At 50.2% G+C, this 22,354-nt stretch overlaps 1 protein-coding gene across 4 annotated transcripts in view; it reads left to right on the top strand.

Moving 5' to 3' along the window:
• Nucleotides 1-22,354, top strand: part of Cabin1 (calcineurin binding protein 1) — a 118,501-nt gene that overhangs the window by 49,611 nt on the left and 46,536 nt on the right. For 2 of the 4 annotated variants that reach the window (XM_051153230.1, XM_051153228.1), the window contains exons 26-28: nucleotides 8,092-8,157; nucleotides 14,803-14,985; nucleotides 20,338-20,669. In XM_051153230.1, the coding sequence (XP_051009187.1) occupies nucleotides 8,092-8,157; nucleotides 14,803-14,985; nucleotides 20,338-20,669 (581 nt within the window). The remainder of the gene's footprint in view (nucleotides 1-8,091; nucleotides 8,158-14,802; nucleotides 14,986-20,337; nucleotides 20,670-22,354) is intronic. The other 2 variants (XM_051153231.1, XM_051153229.1) reach the window with 1 other exon arrangement.

The raw sequence follows: 22,354 nt of genomic DNA, 5'->3' as shown, positions 1-22,354 counted from the left end.
AGTTAATTCAAATTACTTGGGAGGACCACCCTGTTCCAACCATTGACTTTTGAAGATACTAAGAAAACAGTAAGAGTAGACCCTTGTTCTGTGAGTTTCTGGTAGATACTTTTGTTGAGGATGCAGCCACCATGTCAGAGTTTTCAGGAGACAGAGCTACCTTTCTCAGTGTCCATGTGAACCTGGCATGCACTCCTGTACTTGGCAAAGCCTGTGCCAGCTCTGCAGCCTGACCCCCCACCCCCCACCCCAGCCAGCTGAGACTGCAGGTACCATGGGCTTGGCTGTCAGCTCAAAGGATTGAATATGCTTCTAGGAGCAGGAAGGAGGGAGGCAGGAGTGCCTCAGAGGAGCCCATGTCATCACTTGGCACTGATGGCCTTGCTAGCCCATGTGTGCACATGAATGGCCATAGAGCTATTAGGAGACTGCTGCAGAGTTCAGGAACTGGGTGCTGGCCCTGATAAGTTTATGGGACTAACCTAACAAGTAGTTGTTCTGGAAGTTGGCAGGACAGTTAAGTTCAGATATACTTTCAAGGGTTTCAAAAGTGATTCCTGTTAACTGTGGAGCCACTGGGTTTCCACACCTCAGTTTTCTCCAGCTCCAGTGTATGGAGAGCATTGCACTTTCAGAACCCCCAGCCTCTTCACCCTCTGCACCCCTAAAGAAATGTCTGTAACAAGAAAATAATTAGAGCCCTAAAAGTAGCCACACTCTTCAGATGTTGTGGTGACCTTTTCACCGGTTTCCCTAGTTCCTAGGGAAAGGTCCAGACCTTAGACAGTAGCGAGCAGATTGCAAGTTAAGGCATTTGCTGGTAGCTTGAAGCCACACTACCCACAGCTACTCCTGCTCCATGACCAATGGCAGGATAGTAATACTTCCTCCTGAGTCAGAGTCACCTCCCAGGACAACGAGGGTGATAGGTGCTTCTAGCCTGATACCACATGGCCTAGGGGGTCATTTGAAGTCAGATGGAGGGGCAAGGCAGTAACAGGCCCTGGAAGTCAGTGGACGGCTGAATCCCAAATTAGCTTCATCGATTACATGCTCAGCTTCCTTAGATAGGGCCTTGTTTGTTTGTCTCAAGGGTTTTGAAAGTATTTGCACAGCCCGGCCTCTTCCTAGATGCAGTTCTTGAGGGCATCAGTGAGCATGAACTGGGTAATACCTCATAGAGGAAGAAGCCCAGGCCCTGGGGTATTCTCGGTTTTTACCCCAACTTTCTAGCTGAAGTATGGCCTCAGCAGATGTGGAGGCAGCGCCAGATGACTCATTAGGTGGAGACAGGTAACTTGCCATTTGATCCAAGACCCAGCTTCCCTGTCTGAACTGCGCTGCCTGCACTAGAGCTGAACACTGCCTATCACACTTGGCGAGGGCCTTGGGATTGGCCCTTGAGGCCACAGCAGCCAGGTCCCAAGGGCACCCTAGACTGACCAGACTGAGATGGAGAGGGAGAGGGGTAGGAAGGGAGCAATTGAGATGAGTGTCCAGCTGATGCCGCTGTTCTCCCAACTCAACTAACTTCTTCAGGTGTATCTCCTGGAACTGGCACGTGTACTTTATATTGAGACTTCCTGCCTAGGGATATGAGAAGTCCACTGTAACCTGTAAGGGGCTCCCACTCATTATAGTGTGTCCATGTCAGATGGCAGACGGTAATAGTTGATTAGACTCTTGTTCTCCCCCACATGCTAGTTGGTGCAGGTATGTGCACACCTGTGCACGTGTGAGCAATTAGGCTTCTGAGCACAGCACCATATGCTGTCAGTTACGGAGCTTCAGTCCCTAAAAGAAAATGAAGCTGTGGGCGGGCCAGCCTTCCTGTGTGTCAGGGCAGAGCTGAAAGAATAGAGTCAAAGTCTTTTCCCCGGCCAGGTAGTACAAGGCTCACTTCACAGATTGTGCTCTTTCTGTCCTGGTTGGAGGTGCCTCAGTGAAAAGTGTGTGGAATAGGGTCATTGCTAAGTGGCTTTTTGCCTTCATTTGATTGGTAAATTGACTTGCAGAATATGTCAGTGGCAGTATTTATTGGATGAAGAGCCTTATTGTTTGTCTGTGATGCTCCATGTCACTTGAGAATGTCAAACCCAGGAAGGGCCTTAGAGGTCAGAGGGCTTATACTATGGCTAGTCTGAGATTCTTTAACTAGCGTGTGCCCGAATCCACCCAGGTGTTCTGGCAGCACTATGTGTCAGTCGCATAGAACAGCCCTGTAAGCTCAGAGGAGGTAGGCTCAGGTCACTCATATAGCTGAGAAGTGGGGTTAACCAAGGGCCAATACTGGAGATGCGAGGTTCCATATCCTAGAGGCCTGGCTTGGTTAGCCAAGTTCTGTGGACTGTATTGGCAGAGGAGAAAAGAATAGGAGGAGCCTTGGGAGTTGTAGGTGTGGCCCACTCAACCCCATTATCCGCATGGACAGAGCTACCAAGGATCCCCATACCCCACGTTGTATAGGGGGGCTTCATAGGGAACCTAGGGTACCATACCCCCTTCACGGCCATCCATCCTCACTCACCATTCTGTCACTGTTGTGCGCTGTTTGTTTTCATTCTCACCTGTCCACCTACACTGCCTTCACCAATATTGCCCGTGCTGCCCCTAACCCTGACCACACTCTGTTCTCCAGGCTGTCTTTCTGCTTGCACCTGTCACGGCTCGCTTCAGGGAACAGTGCAGACCGCATGCTCAGCCCTCAGTCCGGCTCCCTGCTTCCCCTGTGACCAGGAGCACCTTCATGTCTGACGGTCCTGTGATTTCGAGAATGTGTGTTTGATGTGCTATGTTTGGCTTCTGCCAGCTGCCCATTCCCCAGTTCTGGCCTGATGCAAAGGCAGTGGTAGCCTCTCCCCCGCAGTTCTCCTGCCTCCCTGCCTGGCAGGTAGTTCGGGCCTGGATTTCCATTGCTTTGTTCATTTGTTCTTAAAACAACAACAAAAAGGCAACAGAGTCTTAAGATCCAAATTCCCTGTATGAGGAAAAGTGTAAAAACTCAGATTGTGCACAGTACCCAAAACCCTGAGGTGGGCCTGTGTTTGTACTTCACAGTGTCCTGCCTACTAAGGGCCCGGGATTGCAAATGACTCTTTAGTCTGTCCTGACCCTGATCTTCACCCTGTCCTCCTAGGGGAAGGGCAGGCTGGGTTTTATAGGTGCTCCATATTCCTGTAAATAGACCTGCCCAAAGCGGGAGAGACTCCCAGGGGAGCACATGCTGTTGGGGATGGCCAGTTGCCTCCTTCCTGCTCCCTTCTCTTAATTTTAACCTTTCTGAGAACCTCTTTCAGGCCATTGTGATGATGGCAGTTCAGCAGCTCCTGCTGTGTGCTAGGCATGGAAGAGGGCACCATGGGGAAAGTCAGGAATGAGAGCACCCTGACCCTTGCTTTGCTTGGGCCTCACGACTTGAGAGAAGGTTGTTTCTCTAGGGGCTGTTGATTGGGATAACTACTATCAGTCTACAGGGCATTGGGGGAGATTTGGGGACCAAAAACATTGTGGACTAGAGAGCACTGCAGTGTCGGGATGCTGGGTGGTGAGGTGACACAAAGGCTTGTGCAGTGTCGGGATGCTGGGTGGTTAGGGTGACACAAAGGCTTGTGCAGTGTCGGGATGCTGGGTGGTTAGGGTGGCACAAAGGCTTGTGCAGTGTCGGGATGCTGGGTGGTTAGGGTGGCACAGAGGCTTGTGCAGTGTCGGCATGCTGGGTGGTTAGGGTGGCACAGAGGCTTGTGCAGTGTCGGGGTGCTGGGTGGTTAGGGTGGCACAAAGGCTTGTGCAGTGTCGGGGTGCTGGGTGGTTAGGGTGGCACAAAGGCTTGTGCAGTGTCGGCATGCTGGGTGGTTAGGGTGGCACAAAGGCTTGTGCAGTGTCGGGGTGCTGGGTGGTTAGGGTGGCACAGAGGCTTGTGCAGTGTCGGCATGCTGGGTGGTTAGGGTGGCACAAAGGCTTATGCAGTGTCGGGATGCTGGGTGGTTAGGGTGGCACAAAGGCTTGTGCAGTGTCGGGGTGCTGGGTGGTTAGGGTGGCACAAAGGCTTGTGCAGTGTCGGCATGCTGGGTGGTTAGGGTGGCACAAAGGCTTGTGCAGTGTCGGGGTGCTGGGTGGTTAGGGTGGCACAGAGGCTTGTGCAGTGTCGGCATGCTGGGTGGTTAGGGTGGCACAAAGGCTTATGCAGTGTCGGGATGCTGGGTGGTTAGGGTGGCACAAAGGCTTATGCAGTGTCGGGATGCTGGGTGGTTAGGGTGGCACAAAGGCTTGTGCAGTGTCGGGGTGCTGGGTGGTTAGGGTGGCACAAAGGCTTGTGCAGTGTCGGCATGCTGGGTGGTTAGGGTGGCACAAAGGCTTGTGCAGTGTCGGCATGCTGGGTGGTTAGGGTGGCACAGAGGCTTGTGCAGTGTCGGCATGCTGGGTGGTTAGGGTGGCACAAAGGCTTGTGCAGTGTCGGCATGCTGGGTGGTTAGGGTGGCACAGAGGCTTATGCAGTGTCGGGATGCTGGGTGGTTAGGGTGGCACAGAGGCTTATGCAGTGTCGGGATGCTGGGTGGTTAGGGTGGCACAGAGGCTTGTGCAGTGTCGGGGTGCTGGGTGGTTAGGGTGGCACAAAGGCTTGTGCAGTGTCGGGATGCTGGGTGGTTAGGGTGGCACAAAGGCTTGTGCAGTGTCGGGATGCTGGGTGGTTAGGGTGGCACAAAGGCTTGTGCAGTGTCGGGATGCTGGGTGGTTAGGGTGGCACAGAGGCTTATGCAGTGTCGGGATGCTGGGTGGTTAGGGTGGCACAAAGGCTTGTGCAGTGTCAGGATACTGGGTGGTTAGGGTGGCAGAAAGGATGTGCAGTGTCGGGATGCTGGGTGGTTAGGGTGGCACAAAGGCTTATGCAGTGTCGGGATGCTGGGTGGTTAGGGTGGCACAAAGGCTTATGCAGTGTCAGGATACTGGGTGGTTAGGGTGGCAGAAAGGATGTGCAGTGTCGGGATGCTGGGTGGTTAGGGTGGCACAAAGGCTTATGCAGTGTCGGCATGCTGGGTGGTTAGGGTGGCACAAAGGCTTATGCAGTGTCGGCATGCTGGGTGGTTAGGGTGGCACAAAGGCTTATGCAGTGTCGGCATGCTGGGTGGTTAGGGTGGCACAAAGGCTTATGCAGTGTCGGCATGCTGGGTGGTTAGGGTGGCACAAAGCCTTGCGCAGTGTCGGGATGCTGGGTGGTGAGGTGGGCATAAAGGCATGTGTGGGGAAAGAACTTGGGAGAGCAGCTGTGCTCTAAGAGGCAGGCTCTCTTCTGCAAGCAGTGGGGTGACAGGGTCACGGGGACTCCTGTTTGGCTCCAGACACACAGGTTCTCCTTGTCTTTTATTGGAAGAGCCTTCCTGGGAAGTACACCAGCTAGCCATGAGTTCAGAGCTGGCTGTTCACTAACCTTAGGAATGTGGGAAGCCTGTTGAATTCTCTCTGGCCAGTGTCTCTCCTGACCTGAGACACAGAGTGAAAGAGACATAGAGAAGCCACTTTCTCCTCCCTGTGAATATCAGGCTTCCAGCACTGCAGTCTGAGCAAGGTGAAGCTTGAAGGGTCTGGCATTGCTTCACTGACCCAGGAAAAGTAGCTAACAGGGTGAGAATGCAACCTGCTTCCCCATAGTATGATGCCCTGCCACCCACCTGCTGCTTGCTTCTCTCTCATCAACAGAGCCTCTGTGCTTCTGATGTCTCTTGTTGGTGCCTTTGCAGTCTCTTCAGCCTGCTCTGGGTACCTCTGTTTCCCACGGCCAGGCCTGTCCCTGGTGGACCCATCCTTTCCTGGTGGCTGGCTAGCAAAGCTAGAATGGATTTTGCCTAGTTGGAAATTTCTCAGAATGTTGATTCTACTTGAGTGTGTGGTTTTTAGAAACTTGTTTTCTGATTGGTAGACATTTTGGTCTCTTTAGGTTTACTGGTCAGAGCCAATTCAGTCTCTGATGGTATGGTCACATGTATCTTTCTGCATATTCATTGCCCTAAGCTTAGAAAATAAACAGGAGCTATTGTAATCTGACTCCTGGAGCAAGTGGCTCACATTGAAGGAGATCCTGGAAGCTTGCATCTCATAAGGAAACTCAATCAGATTGTCTGCTCATCCTGTGGTATTAAGCATAATTAAACTGGGTGAAGGACTCAAAACAGAGCTTCCTCTCAGAGCTGATGGCACAGGCTGCCTTTCTGTCACCAAGCCAGCCCCTTTCCCTCTTTGTGGTGCTCTCATTCCTTTGGATCCTACGCTGGAGATGGAGGGTGCCAGGGCTTCATCACCAGGTGCCCAGCCGCCGTGCGTCCCCCTCAGGATTGAAAGAGGGCAGGCTGCTATGGCTCCTGTGCCTTTGTGTGATTAAGGGAATCAGATATTTCTGATCTTGCCCCAAGTCTTCCTTACTGTGAAAAGTTGCCATGTAAGCAATTTTTTTTTTTTTTATTTTTTGGAGACAGGGTTTCTCTGTGTAATAGCCCTGGCTATCCTGGAACTCTCTGTAGACTGAGCTGGCCTCAAATTCTCAGAGATCCACCTGCCTCTGTATTTTTTTAAATAAGAACTTGATGGCCAGCCTGTAGCCTACTTGCTGGTGCCAATCATCTTCCTGTTGACCACCAGGCAGCTTCTTCAGAAAAGTACACCCTCAAGTTCTGAGACTCAGGGCTAAACTGGGCTGTGTGTGGTCCTTAAGGGTCTCACTCGTGTGTCAGTCTCTTGTAATTCTTCTCACCCCACCAGGGAAGGGTGACCAATTGTGTTTGTTTGTTTTTCGAGACCGGGTTTCTCTGTGTAGCCTTGGCTGTCCTGGACTCACTTTGTAGACCAGGCTGGTTTTGAATTCACAGAAATCCACCTTCCTCTGCCTCCCTGAGTGCTGGGATTACAGGCATGAGCCACCGCACCCAGCTGACTGAAACTTTTTCATCTATTTTATGAATATGATTATTTTACCTGAGTATATGTCTGTGCACTACATATGTGTCTGGTGCCCAGGGAGGTTAGAAGAGGATGTTGGATCCCCTAGGACAGGAATTACAGACAGTTACAAGCTGCCACGTGGGTGCTGGGAATGGAGCCCAGATCCTCTAGAAGAGCAGCCAGTGCTCTTAACTGCTGAGTCATCTCTCTAGTCCATGGTCTGAATCTTGATAGTCCTCAATCAAATAGACTTTCTGTAGGTATCTTGCTGTCTCAAGTCCAGGGCACCCTACAGTCTTTGTCCCAGGACCCTTTCAGAGATGAAGCTGGTGGCTGAGACAAGGCAACAGAGAACACTACTTGACTCTGTCTACATGTGGTCTTCTGCAGGCCACCAAGGGAGCAAGCAGTCTTTGCTTTAGTAGCATTAGCCAAACACCCACTCAAAGCACTCCAAGGCCCCTGAGTGCTCAATGTCTGCCTCCTTTGGACCCTCAGTTACAGGATCCCAGGTAAGGTCTGTAGTATGGCAGCTGTGTAGAAGAGGTAGGACTGACGCTCAGCTTTTAGCTGTGGCTCTCAGCCGATGCCCTAGCCCCATGGGTCTGTACACTCCCTAGTTTCTTTTACCAGTGTGCCTGGGCCATGCACTGTGCATGTTGGGACCAAGCTGAATTCAGCTATCCAGAAAACATGTAGTGTTGGCCAGGGAGGGTAAGTCCCTTCCTGAAGGTACAACCTGAGTAGGAGCGCCACTCAAAAAGAATCTCACCCTGCTCTCCCAGAAGTCTCCCCAACTTCTAGCCTTCTTCAATGTACTGTGTCTTGCTTGGGGAGGAGAAGACTGCCCTGCTGAGGGCCTTCTAGGAGTGGAGGAAACAGTGGTCAGTAGCATTCCTTTCCTTTTGCCCCACTGGCGAGCCTTAAGTGCAAGGCCTCCTGCTTAGGAGGAGAGGCTGCCCCAGGCTTCCCACTTAGTCTTCCTTGTGGTTCGCAGCCAATTGATCTGACTTTGGAGTCTCAGGCTGGCTTTGTGTTCTGGGAGAGCTGCTAGGCTCTGTTGTTGTCTGCCTGATTTCACTCACCTCTGAGCTGGTCATTTGCCAGCTGGTGGCAGAAAGAGGGGTGTCTTTATTATCTTTGTCTGTTTGCCTCCCCAAGGTCCTCAGTCAGCGCTGTACCAGAGAAGATGCGACTCCCTAGGAGAGGAGATGGAGAGGCTCTGTTGTATGTATGCCCACCAGAGCCACCTGTTTATTTTTTAGTGTGGATTCTACAAGGTAGCTTAGGCTGGCCTCAAGTCACAGAGATTCTCCTGCCTCAGCCTCCTGATTTCTGGAGTTATAGGTGTGATCCACCACTCCAGGCTGAGAGCCACACTAAGAGCTTTTCATTTTTCTTCACCTTGTTGGTCTGAGAGGAGTGAAACTTGGCTTCCTTCTGACTAGTTGAGTTCTTGTTTGTTTGTTTGCTTCTTTGTTTTTTCGAGACAGGCTTTCCCTGTGTAGCCTTGACTGTCCTGGACTTGCTTTGTAGACCAGGCTGGCCTCGAACTCACAGGGATCCACTTGCCTCTGTCTCCTGAGTGCTGGGATTAAAGCTGTGCACCACCATGCTGGGCTCTAGTTGGGTTCTTGATATGGAACCATGAGGGTCTTCTTGGAGTTTACAGTCAGGGTTACTTTAAATCACCCACCATGTCATACTCAGCACACCTGAAGGAACAGACAGAAGTGGAATCCTGAACTTTGCATCCATTCATGTCTCTTATTTGAAGAAATGCACCTCTGCTGGGTGTGGTAACTCCTGCCTGCAATCGCAGTAATGAGGAGCCTGAAGTAGGAGGGTCCCAAGTTCGAGGCCATCATAGGCTATATACGAGAGTCTTTTCTCGAAGAGAAGGGAGACAGAGAAAGGAACATCAAAATGGATGGCTCATCAGGAAGACACATATGCCAAGCCTGAGGACGTGCACGCCACGAGAGAACCAGTTACCTCTTTGACTTCCATGTACACACTGTGGCACATGCATGCATGTGTTCACATATACAATAAAAAGAAAGATGTGTAATTTAAAGTTTTTAATCTTGGGCACTTGCTTTTCTTCCAGAGGACCTAGTTCAGTCCTCAGCATCCATGCCATGTGGCTCACAACCTCCTCTAACTCCAGCTGCACCTCTGGCCTCTGAGATATCACCTGTGCCGAGGTGCACATACTCACTTGTATATACACATCTACACGTACTTAAAAATAACAAAAATATGTCTTTGGCTATTTTAGTCGGAAAGAAGCAGGAGGGAGAAGATACTTGTCTTTCTAGCCAAGGATGACCTTGAGCTGGTCCTGTTGCCTCCTAGTGGGTATGGCAGTTACAGGGGCACACCCAGTTTATGTGGTGCTGGGAACTGAGCCTAGAGCTATATGCATGCCAGACAGGAATCCTACTGACTGACCTACATCCCGGCCCTTGCTGTCCTCTATTTCTAATGCATGTAAGCCCCCAGAATCCCACAAGTAGGCAACAGCCTTGCCAGTACCCCTCCCACCCCAGCTTCCCACTCTTTGTTGTGTACAACTTCTAACCCCCTAGCCCTGCCTAGCACCGAGACCTGTAGGTGTTGCCACAGGACTGTGGTGGTTCTGGCTCCATCAGGTGTGCTTTTATTAGGCATGCTTTATGCTGTGATCATTCCTGAGGAGAGAACTGGAGCTACCACCACATCCTCAGGACCAATGGCAGCCTGTGCTCTGCCTGCTCTTAGAGGCTCTCATACCTGTGAGACGCTTGGGGAAGAGCCCAGGAAAGTGCATCCACAGGCCTGACCCCCTCCTGGTCCCTCTGCTATGGCTGCTTTTGACTGTCAGTGTTACTTTAAGGCTTAAGAGAGAGTCAGTCTTCTCTCAGTTGGGCGTTGCTCTAAAGTGGAGCACAAGCCTCCATTCTATCATCACCATTTCTGTTGTGGTCTGGCTGTCTTCCCTGCAGTGCTGGCAGATCCATGGTCCCCTTGCGCTGAAGTGTTGAGAAGCATTAGCTCATTAGGAGTAAATACCCATTTGCTTAAGTCAATCCTCTGTTTGTATAATGATCACAGCTGGGATTCCACCAAACTGGCAATTCCTTTAGGCCCAGAGCCTAACAGCTCGAGAGCCAGTGAGCTGGTGGGCAGTCTGCCAGTGGGTGAGATTATCCTGTCGAGGCTTGCTTCCTGAACTCAGTGTTGGGTATGCCTCTCAGTCTGCAGTGAGGTCAGCATGTTTCCTATTGCCTGAGCTAAGCTGGCCCTGGCCTGGGACCTTAACAACAAGAGCATGGCCGCCGTTTTCTGGAGGCCTTGAGGCCTCTCTAGCATTGCACAAGCTCTCTGTCTGCTCTGTCCAGGCCAGAATGAATGCTATAGGACCTGAAAGATCATTATGCTGTCCCTGTGGTGATCCTGTGTTCAGGAGTAAGGATAATACAATTTCTGATAGAAAACATGAAAGTGGGGGTGTGGGGCAGCGTGATGGCTAAGGCAGGAGACTCACCCAGCCATGTTTATCTAGCATGTCAGGAGCAGTTCTGAGATTGGAATGTGGGCCTGAGATACGTCAGTTCAAAGTTCTTCAACAAGGGTCAGCAAGATGGCTCCGCAGGCACAGGCACTTGCTGTGCAGCCTACCTACCTGAGTCCCGTCCCCAGAGCCTCATAAAGATGATAGGAGATAACTGATGCCACAGAACTGTCCTCTAGCCTCCATATATATGCTGTGGTCCTCCCACACACATGTATGCATGCCTATGCACACGCACACAAACCAATACTTTTTTTTTTAAGTTACTGCACTGATTTTTATATGGTAACTGGAAATGCCATGGTCTTTATCAGTATTCTTTCTCCTCAGAGATCGCAAATGGGCTGTCTGATTTCTGCAGAGGGAGAAGTGATTCCTTTATAGTGGAGACTCAGTTTGGAATTTCTTCTGAGTGTAGCAGGCCTGGCCTTCACCCCTCATTCAGGGTTTATGAAGCTCCACAGTCTGACTCTGAAAGCGAGGGAAGAGCTCTCTGTCAAGTATGACAAATCTGGTCAGCTCCCCGCTTCTAGCTTGGGTCTCATCTATGGCACAGATCCTCTGTTCTTGCTGTGTCCGGCCAGCTGACGCTCATGGCCTATCACTTACTGGGCTGTGGACTTGACAGCAATCTGTACCCAGCTGCATGTTGACACCTTTGCCCCAGGGCAAAGCAGATTCTCAGTGTTCCTCTGCATGCCTATCTACTTGAGGTCAGGGTTTGGGTGCTGGTTAAAAATGTGCACCTGTGCCCAGTGTAGTGTGGCTCAGCAAAACTCCATTCAGAATGAATTTTCTGATGCGTAGTGTGAGGCAAGTCAGTGCATGCCCATGAGCCTCACAAGGGCTTCTGAGCACAGGAGCAGAGGCAGACGCACAGATTGTTGGCTTCGTGGCCCTCCATTCTTACTGACTTACTGATAAGTCACAGCTGGTCTCTGAAACAGTTATGTATGGATAATTAGGCTGCCAGTTTTACTGTGTGCCAGGCGCTGCATAGGCACTTTGTGTTTAATAACCTGTGTAATTTTAATGACAGTTTTGGGAAATGAGCACTGTTCCTTAGTTTTACATGTAGGGAAACCAAAGTGCAGATAATTGTGGCACAGTTTTTAGGCTTTCCAAGGTTGGAAACAGAAGAGCAGGATTTCAGCCCTGACATCTGCTCTTCAGAGTCCAGGCTTTCCACCTTGTTTCCAATTTCCCCACTAAGTGGCTCGTACCGGCCCTTGGGATTGCATGCTAGGTGCTACCCATCACCAGTATTTGATTTCTAAGGTTCTGAAGCAAGAATGGAGGGCCATGGAGCCAACAATCTGTGTGTCTGCCTCTGCCCCTGTGCTCAGAAGCCCTTGTGAGGCTCATGGGTAGGTGATGTCGAGGGCACACACTGACTTGCTCCATCTGCAGCACAGCTCGTCAGTGATGCAGGATGAACTCACCTTCAGATACACAAGCTATTTTATCACTTCGTCATTTATTATACAAGTGTAGTTTGTGCCTTAGGGCTAACAAAATTTATTATTAATTGCCACCAACCTTCTAAAGATACTGCACACTTCACAGCAGTATAAGAGCCTCCAGCCTTTGTGCAGTTTTTATTTGTTTGACTTTTTCATGTTTTACAAGGCTACGTGCTTTGTTGTTAGTTCAGCTTAGTTTTATATACAAAGTCTTGTCTCCTACCTTATCAGTGCTGGCTTTACAGGTGAGCAACACCAGACCTGGCAAGAAAGTCTTTTATGTTTTTCATAATATTAGCCATTTCTAGAGAGCTAAATTTACTATACAGGGCCAACTCTCTGTCTGGGTTCATATTTATTCTACCTTCACATTTCATGTGACTCATATTTGCTGATCTCAGAAAGGCCTTTGTTTACTCTTGTCTTTTAGGAAGTTGTTTTTACTAATTACGGAACCTGTTTCTCCCCCCCCCCCCAAAAATGATATTATCTGAATCATGCTTCCAATTAGAAGTTTCTTGTAGGTTTTTTTCTTTAACCTTTAAGAAAGATTTATTTGTTTAATGTGTATGAGTGTTTTGCCTGGTGCCTTTGAAGGTCAGAAGAGGGTGTCAGACGCCCTGGCCCTAGAGTTATGCGTTGTTGTGAAGCACCATGTGGGTGCTGGTCACCACGTCTAGGTCCTCTGCTAGAGCAGCAAGTGCTCTTAATCTCTTAGCCATCCCTTTAGCCCCTAGACTTCTTCCTTTGTTCCTGTGTGTGTCTTTTTCTGAATCCCCTTAAGATTTTTCTGTGTCTTTGGTTTCCAGCAGTTTGTGTCTACACATGTGTGAGCCATCATGTGTGAAGCGTCCTTTCCCTGCTTCGTGTTCTCTGAGAGTCTTGGTGACTCAGTGTCTTTCATGATTTTTGGAAGTCTTGGTCATTCTTTGTCCTAATTTTTTCAGTGCTGGGAGCAAACCCAGGGCTTTTCATATGCTGGGCAAGTGCCGTAGTCATGGTCTCTTACAGTGTTTTTCCTGTCTGGCTTCTCTCACTTCTGTGACTCTGGTTAATGCGCTGGATCATTCTTGTGGTCTATTCTGCTTCTCCACTGCTGCTCCCACTCCCAATTTGGATTATTTATACTCAGCTAGTTTCAAGTTTTATCTGTTGTACCAGGAGTTAAGTTTATTATTTTTGCATGTATGAGTAATTTGCTTGCATAATATAAATACGTACAATTTGTGAGTGCCTCATGCCCACAGAGACCAGAGAGGGTGCCAAAGTCCCTGGGTCTGGTGGCTGTGAGCCGCTGTGTGGGTGCTAGGAGCCAAACCTGAGTCCTCCATAAGAGCAACCAGCGCTCTTAACCTTTGAGCTGTCCCTTCAGCCCTCCAGTTTCAAGTTTTGATCCTTCCTTCCTCCCAGTTATGGTAGTTCTGCTGGGAAGCCTGGCAAAATGTATTCATTTCATCTCGACTACTGTTTTTATTACTAGAAACTGCATTTGACTCTTTATAATTTCCAGCTCACTCCTGAAATTCACCATCTGTTCATGGATAGTGTACAGGCTTTCCACTACAGCCTTAACATTCTAATTATAATTACACATCACAGTAATTGTTGCTATTTTAAGTAGTCCGTGGCTGTCTCTGACTCTAGGTTTATTATTTTGTCTCTTTACAGTATGAGTTTTTGTTTGTTTAGCACATGAGTATATGTCTTGTAATTCCATAGTGAATACCAAATATCACCAAAGAAACTCTCTGAAATCAATAACATTTACTCCTGGAGTAGATTTACCTAGTCTACCTCTGGGCCTTTGACCTGGGTTGCAATTTGTTGTTGCTGTGATTGCCTTCATTGTGCTGCCAGCTCCATGTTTTCTCATGTGAGACTTTGCTCGGCATTCTGGTTCTCCTCTCTGCCTTGGCCTCTGTGGGATCCCTGCCTGCTCCTCTCTCCTGCAGGAGCAGCTGCTCTGCTTGTTTTGCTAGTGGGTACTTGTTGGCTGCCCTGGGCAGAGGCGAGGGTGGCTTTCTTCTGTTGACTTAGCCTCAGACTTAGGAAGGCTCTGTGTCCCTGCGTCTCAGGGGTACAGCCTTCTTAGTGACCCTGTCCCTCCCTAGTGGTAGATTTCCTGCTTTTTCTTAAATCAGAAAGTCTCCCCCTTTCCTTCCCAAGTATCCTGGAGGCAGTAAAGTTTGCTGCCTATCCCCTGAAGCTGGGGTTTTGTCCCTTAGGGAAGAAGGGTCCAGATAAGCTTCATCTCCCTAGGCCTGCATTCCCAGGCAACTTTAACCTCCTCGCAGCTCTGCCTCTAGTCTTCTCCTAGAGCGTCTGTGGAGACTGGAGAAGAACAGCCAGGGAGTGAGTACAAACTGCCTTTGTGTCCAAGACTCAAAGGAATCTGAGCTCTTCATTTAGAACATACACCTGCCCACAAATATTTGCTGCTTTCTGGCCAATGCAGTTTCTCTTACATCTGTATGGTAGCATGCTACCTGATGGTGACTGCTCTATGTCTCTTCTCAGCTCCACTCCTCCCAGCAGCACATGGGCAGCTTGAAGTCATCCGGAGTAGGGGTATTCCCACAGAATGCAGTGCACATTCAGGCTCTTTTCCATGAGAGCCAATGTTGAGTTTGCCAGACCACTGTTTAGAGCTACTCAGGAAGGTTACCCATAGAAATTGGTGCCTCAGGGTGTCTAGGGCGGTTTGTGCTCAGCACAGTTAGAGTGGTGCACTGAGGGTACTTTTGCTGCAAGATAATCCTGGACACGTGGGACCCTTGCTAGCCCTTGTAGACCCCTCTGTGCCTGAGGTGTTATGAGTTCATGCTCCTGCCTTTTCCTCCCTCCCTCCTTCAGACCGAAGCCAGGACAGCACAGCTGTGGCCCTGTCAGATTCCAGCTCAACGCAGGACTTCTTTAATGAGCCCACAAGTTTACTGGAGGGTTCTCGAAAGCCCTTTCCAGAGAAGAGGCTCTCCGGGCTCAGTTCTCAAGCAGGACCAACTGGTAAAGACCTTCCAGGGCCCACAGAGGAAAGAGGTAAGAAGCTAACTTACTAAATCAGGCCTGCTTTGATCTGCTGGGGCAGTCCCGGAACACCTGAGACTCTGGACCCGAAAATGCTTAGAGTCAGCCTGGCCTCCATCTTCATGCTTTAGCTTTTTGCCCTGGGATGTTAGTGGGAAAGTTTCTTACCTCTCTGGGCCTCTCTTCTCACTATAGGATAGGAACAGTCCCAGGACCAAACCCCAGGAACTGGGAGGATTCAATAAGGCAGCTCTTGAAGATGTGAGCGTTAGTGTGGTTTGCCGTGTGTGCTTTGTGACACTTGTCTTATAGTGATGACACATTTCTGTGTTTGGGAAGGCCACATTCACAATGTCAGTGTAGTATGTCTGCCCCCGCCTTGGTGAATGAATGGTTATTAGAAAACGTCTTGGGATTCTGAATGCCACAAATATGTTTTCTTTTTAGTATGAATCATATCAGACTTCTTGGGAAATCTGCCTTTTTTGGGCAGGGAGCACTGATCTAAGCCTGAGATATGCCCGGCTCCCTTGGGATCCCCGGGTCTCCTTTGTGGCAGTCTGCAGAGCTTCACTTCTAAGTTTGTAGCATGATTATAGGCAGTCCAAGGCATCCCTGCTGCCATTCCAGGCTGTGTGCTAGTTAAAGCTTCCTTTTTTGGTGTGTGTGTGTGTGTGTGTGTGTGTGTGTGAGAGAGAGAGAGAGAGAGAGAGAGAGAGAGAGAGAGAGGTGTGGATGTGTGTGTGTGTGTGTGAGAGAGAGAGAGAGAGAGAGAGAGAGGTGTGGATGTGTGTGTGTGTGTGTGAGAGAGAGAGAGAGAGAGAGGTGTGTGTGGATGTGTGTACAGGTACGTGTATGCATGGCACACATGTGGAGATCAGAGTACACATCTGCACCTGCAGCCTTGTTGGAGCAGGGTCTTTCTGTTGTTTGCTGCTGTACCTCAGGCCAGCTGCCTGGAGTTTTCATGGATTCTCCTCTTACCTTGTGTTCGCCTCTTATCTGGCCACAGGAGCTCTGAGATGCAGCTTTACATGGGTTTAAGGAATCAGAATTCAGGGCTTCATGCTAGCACAGCAAGCCCCTACCCATTAAACTGTCTTCTCAAGAGCGTTTAAAGCCATGCATATGTGTACTTGCCAGAAAACCCAGTCCCACATTCAGGTGTCCTGGACACCTGGAACTGAAGCATGGCTTTTCCAGGTTCCTGAGCAAAGAACCTGAGATTGAGAAAGGGTGAGGGGGGCTGGAGAGATGGCTCGGAGTTTAAGAGCACTGACTGCTCTTCCAATGGACCTGAGTTCAATTCCCAGCAACCACATGGTGGCTCACAACCATCTGTAATGTGATCTGATGCCCTCTTCTGGAATGTAGCTGTATATGCAGGCAGAGCACTGTATACGTTATAATAAATAAATAAATCTTTAAAAAGGAGAGAGAGAGAAAGGGTGAGGAGGTCAGCCTTAGTCACTCCTCTGCATTGCCTTCTGAGTGGGCTGGATGGGGGATAACTTGCGTACTCTGGGGCCCTGGGCCTGGGCAAGTTTCTATGCGAGTTAGGGGCTCACTTGTAACTGTGCAGTGGGAGGGTAGGACTCTTCTAGCTCTTTGTCCCTGTCTAGCCCTGCAAGAGTTTTATCAGATAGATTTACTTGGACCTGGTCCCCATTAAAAGACAGGTTAAAGCTGCATGCGGTGGTGCATGGCTTTAACCCTGCACTTGGGAGGCAGAGGCAGGTAGATTTTTGTGTGTTCAAGGCCAGCCTGATCTGTTCTACACAATGAGAGTCTGTCCAAACAAAACAAGGGCAAAGGGGAAGGAGGAAAGAGGGGGTTAAGGTTAAAGCCAGGTGTGGGGATACATATTCATAAACACCCATAATCCAGCACTCGGCAGGACGAGGCTGGTGGATCACAAGTTTGAGAGCAGACTGGGTGGGACACATAGCACAGTTTTTTTCTCTGAAAACCAGAAAGAAAAAGGGAGATAGCTATTGCTTCACTCGCTCAGTAATCATTGTGCTCTCCCCTACCCTGTTGGCATTCTGTGGTGGGTATAAACACACCATAGGACATTTAGAATAGAAAGGAAACAAGTGGCATGCCCTGTACTTCCTAATATAACATTTCTAGTTCAAAATGTGATTATTTTTACTCTTGGACAAGTGAGACTGCTCACTCATGTTCTGTGGCCCACCAAACAGTGAACTGTTGTGTGTGCAACTGTCACCATGGACCTCAGTATTAGGTGACAGAGGCGCCTGACAGGGGTAACAAAGGAGGAAGGATATCTTTTGATTTACACAGTTTGAGGGGAGATGGTCTACAGAATCTAGAGCTTTGTCCTTTGCGATGGGAGCTGTGGTGAGACAGATAGTCAAGAAGGAGTAAACTGGGACCTGGTTGTTACCCTAAGAGGTCCGCCTACTCAGCACTCCTCCAGCTAGGCCCTGTATCCTAAAGGGTCCTCAGCTTCCTGAAGTAGCTCTGGAGGAAGTGTTCAAACGCATGGCCTGTGTTTCACATCCAGACTATAACAGCCTCTTTCTACCATGTGTGAAGTAGAATCCTTCTAGACTGATAAGGAGTATCCTAGGATCCTGCCTCTTTTACTCAGAACTGATTTGGAGGCGGGGGCAAGACAGTGCAACGCTGGCCATTGGTAAGGAATGTTAGGGTTGAACCAGAGGCCTTTACAGTGCCTAGCAGGCTTGAAATGACATGTTCCGCCCCCACCCCCAACCAAGTGAGCTCTCTGCTTCCGAGCTGTACTTCTAGCCCATGACCAGCCAGAGCCAGAGGAAGCCAGAGCCACAGCCCAGTGCCCACTGAAGTCTTCTACACCCTCCTGACCTTCTAGGCTCAGTCTTCTGGGCAGCCCTACCACCATCCTGCTGCCTCTGCTAGTCCATACCATGGGATGCAAGCCCCTGTTTATGCATTTGGTGTCTCCTGAGCAGCAGGCTGGGCTGCGGCCAGGTCTACCTCAGGCACCGGACATTGAAGGGAACAGCGTCTGCTTTCTCAGTCCCTCCTATCCCTGAGCCACCTTCCTTCCCACAATGTCCAACAAGTGTGAATGGTCCTGTGTTCGAGAGACTGGCCTCCATTCTTGAGGTCTGAGTTGTCACATTTTGCATTGGTCTGCTAGTGCTTGAGTAAAGACTTTTACATTAGGACTGTTTTGCCTTTCTGAAGGTGCCCTTTGCAGGAGTCAGAGCTTCAGAATATATGCTCAGATTATGAAGATAGCAGTAGTAAAGTGTATGTGTGTGTGTCGGTGGAGGAATTTAAGAAGAGAAAAACATTGCTTAGACTTTCAGCACGTAAACACCAGCTTACTCTGTAGTATGTATGCTCACTCTGTAGTGTGTAAGCTCACTCTGGTGTATAAGCTCACTCTGTGGTATGTGAGGTCACTCTGTAGTATGTAAAACCCTAAGTAGAAATTGTCAGGAACCAGTGTAGTCCATGCAGTGAGCACTAAGTCCTGCCATACCGTGGCCACACATGCCTACTATGTGCTCTGTGACCAGAGACTTAGTGGCATTGTCTGTGGTTGGCAGGTTTGTGCCTGCTGTACAGCAGTGTCCCTTCCATCCTTCCCAGGAAACCCACTAGACAGAGCCAGTTCACTGTGACAGGCCTGCGTGCTTCCTAGAACTCCCAGACTTTGCTGGCCTGAGCACCTGCACTGTAAGCATTCTAAACCTCTTCTTGCCAACAAGACCTAGCTTAGGCTGGGCGGGAGGAGGAGCACACCATCCTGTCTTCATGGTGCGGACTTACATCCTGGCTGGGAAGCAGCATGGGGATTGACAGCCATTTCTGACCCTCTTCCTTCTGTCAAAGAAGTGGAAGATTGCAGTCATCTGTGAGGCCCAGTTAGCCAGGGGTGGGGGCAGTATCTTTCCTAGACGCCTTGGGCCACCTAGAACTCTGAGCAATTGAATTGTTAACTGCCAGAGTTTGCCATTTTCTTTGGTCCTTCAGATGTGTATACAGAACACTCTTTGTATTAATTCCTTCCCTCTGCCTGCTTTCCGTGTTCCTGAGATTTTATGTCTGAGCACTTGGTGTCATCCCTGCCTCCTGCCCAGGGCCAAGTGCTGTATCATCATCCAATCCCCGTGTCCTCCTGGGGCCTCAGGCTGGGCCTGCAGCCATTGTTCTACTGCTTGTGTGAGCTACACTTGAAACACAGAGGCTGACATGCTTGTGAGCAAGATGATGGGAGCCCTAAGAGAAGAACCCCTGGGCGCAGTGCTGAGATCCATGAGCAGATGAGTGAGGCAGGGAAACGGGCCAAGCTCAGTGTCCAGCTGACGTGGCGATAGACAGGAGGTGTTCTGTGGAGCTGAGATAGCAGGAAGCGGGGGGCACAGAGAATGGCCGCCCAGTTCTCTCCTTGACACAGGGGAACAGTAACGGTCAGCCTTGCCGCCACACACCTGAGGTCTGCCCAGCCATGCTGGTACTTGCTGTGACTATAACTTGGCGTCTTGGTCGTTGCCTTCTTGATTTTGCCATATTAGGTTTCAGCTACTGCCAGGCCTCCCTCGCAGTGGCAGGAGGGTTGTCAAGGTTCCATCACAGTACGGATAGTCTTCAGAATAGGTGACATTGGCTTCTTCTTCAGGCAGGCTGTGCAGGATACACAAACTCAGGATACCTCAGGATGCTCAGAGCCAAAAGCCACTGATGTCTTGCTCCTTGGGTCAGATGAGCCTCCTTCCTGGGCAGCCAAGGAGGCTGTGCCTCAGGAGGGTGGATTGAGGCCATTCAGCTCTGTGTCTGGAGGCTCATCCTGGGCTCCCCAAGTTGCCAGAGGAGCAGGGCTGGGTGTTCATGTAGTGGACTTCTCAAGTACGGACCCTCCATAAACGCTTGGCACAACTGCAGTAGGTAGGCTATAGGCTGAGATACTTACTGTGCTACCAGTAGAACATGTGTGTCACTTGCTAGGCCTTTTCCTAGCTGTTTAAGTAGCAGTGGTGATGTCGCCTCCCCTGTGTGGGCTGCTTTCCTATGTACCTATGCCATCTCTAATAACAGCTGTGCCACCACTCATCAGGTAGGAGCCAGAGCCCAGCCTGGAACTCCTCCTCTCCACAGCCTCTGGGCCCTCTGCTGGAAGCCAGATGTGATCTCCTGTTTCTTGGTGCAGGAGTCTGTGTGGCCACAGCCAGTAGGGATAGAGCCAGAGCTAGCACTGGGCCCTGTACCTCCCATTGCTTGGTTTAAGCATGGGTATCAAGCCAGCTGTGCCTGTCATCCCTCCCCCCTGAGGTGCTTCCATTATGTGATACACTGCTGCTATATGAAGAGAGCTTAAAACCACACTCTTTTCCTTCTTAACTGTAGGAAAAACTGAGGAGTCCTTGGAGAGCACAGAGGCCTTCCGGGTTGTAGAACAAGGTGTCCAGAAGCCTGTGGCAGACTCCTCAGCCTCTGCTTACATTCCCAGCAAGTCCCCAGTGTCCACACCTCCTTTGTGGGATGGGAAGAAGAGGGGTGACCCCCTAGGGGAGCCGGTGGCTTTTCCCCAGGGGCTGCCAGCGGGTGCTGAAGAGCAGCGCCAGTTCCTCACAGAGCAATGCATTGCGTCCTTCTGCTTGTGCCTGAGCCGCTTCCCACAGCACTACAAGAGTCTCTACCGCCTGGCCTTCCTCTACACCTACAGCAAGACTCACCGGGTAAGGCGGGCCCTGGAGTGGGATATTGTGTATGATGATGGCTGCCTCAGCTGAACCACGACACTTGGAACTTTGGGGTCCAGGCTAGAATAACTCATCTGGGGGCTGGGGGGAAGAAGAACTGCAGAACTAGAGTCAGTCCAAAATGTGGACCAGTGTGCCCTGGAATAGAGGCCTTCTTGCTGTCACCTGGCCCTGGGCTCGCCCCATGGGTACAGCTGCCTGATCCCCTTTGAAGCCCCTGCCTCACAGATTTTGGGTGCTGACGGCCGGGTCCCTCAGCTCTTTTGGAAAGGTTTCCTAGGCCTCAACATCTCCAGAGGCTTTCTAATCAGACCCTTTTCTTCTGGCTTTTAGCATTGGTGGGAGGACCAGAGTGACCTTCTTTTCCTCAGTCATCCCTCATTCACTAGGTGACAGGGAGAGTGCCCCTGCCCCTGGTGCTTACTCCTACAGAGCTATACTCTGAGGGGGTGGCAGGTTAAAAATACACACATGAGCAAGCAAAGCAGCTCTGTTGTGACCAGCACGACAGAGAAGAAAGCAGGGTGCACAGAGCAGTGGAGGTGCTGCTGCAGCTCTGTGAAAACAGACCTATAGTGTGAGGGACATGAGGAAAAGCTTAGGGAGGAAAGACAGACAGCTCCAGCAACCCAGGAAAATGCTGTGTGGGTGAGGGCCAGGAAGAGCTAGAGTGACCAGTTGAGCTTATGAAGTCTAACTGAGACCTGCCTTCATGTGACTCTCTTCATTCAGCCAGGCTTTCCTCCCAGAGGCCTTCTTCTGCCCCCATTCTGTGCCCCACCACATTCTCTGGATGTTTGAAGACCCAAGTAGGGTCCAGAGAAGTTGTCCAGAGAAACAGGCTCTGGTGTGGTACTAGTTAAATTCACAGAACTCTGGGGATTAGGTGCCAGGAGCCTTGTCCCTGCAGCGACTGACGTATTCCTATAGCTTGACCAATTTTCTGAGAGCACAGTGGGTGAAATTAGCCTCAGCAGACCTAGGGAGGGAGAAGATCATCATTGTCAGTCTCTGTAGGTCAAACAACAGTAGACTGGCTTGTCTAGCTGCCCTTGGCCATTGCTGCCTGTTATATGACTGCTGAGCCCACTCAGAAAAGCCCGGCTCACTGGCCTATGTCTGCATGGGTACCACATCTTTTGTACCTAGGGGCCTGGGTGTTGTTATATTCCAACCAGCACATGTCCTCACTGCTGAAGAAGTGAGTTGCACATCTTCACTGTTCTAGTGACAGTAGAGTTACTTCCAGGGTCACTTTCCTCTTTGAGAAGCAGCAGAGCTCACATTAAGGGCCTCTCAAGTCATAGTGGGGAGATTGTCAGTCATCAGTCCCCTCTGGAGGCCCCATACAGCCAGCCAGCTTGCCAGCTGTGCTCAGCTCAGACAGCTCTTATTATCATACGTCTTCCCCAGCAAAGGCTGAAGCAGAATGTGGGGTGCAGAATGGTCTGTATGGATTACTACCCATGAAAGGGAGGAAGAAGAGGACACAGGGTTGGGTAAGCACTAGAGGTGGAGTTGCTGTACAGGCCCACCAAGTTTGTGTGTCTTGCCAAAGGCTTTTTGTCAGTCCTGAAGGTGCTGGTGTGCAGAGCGCTTAGCATGGCACCAGGCACAGTGTGTGCTTATTAACGATGTCACTTTGTTGGATGAGAGTTGTC

The sequence above is a fragment of the Acomys russatus genome, chromosome 11 (genome assembly GCF_903995435.1).
Source record: "Acomys russatus chromosome 11, mAcoRus1.1, whole genome shotgun sequence".
Classification (NCBI taxonomy): domain Eukaryota; kingdom Metazoa; phylum Chordata; class Mammalia; order Rodentia; family Muridae; genus Acomys; species Acomys russatus.
Note: the sequence above shows the minus strand (reverse complement) of the source record. Positions and strands in the feature narration are given on the sequence as shown.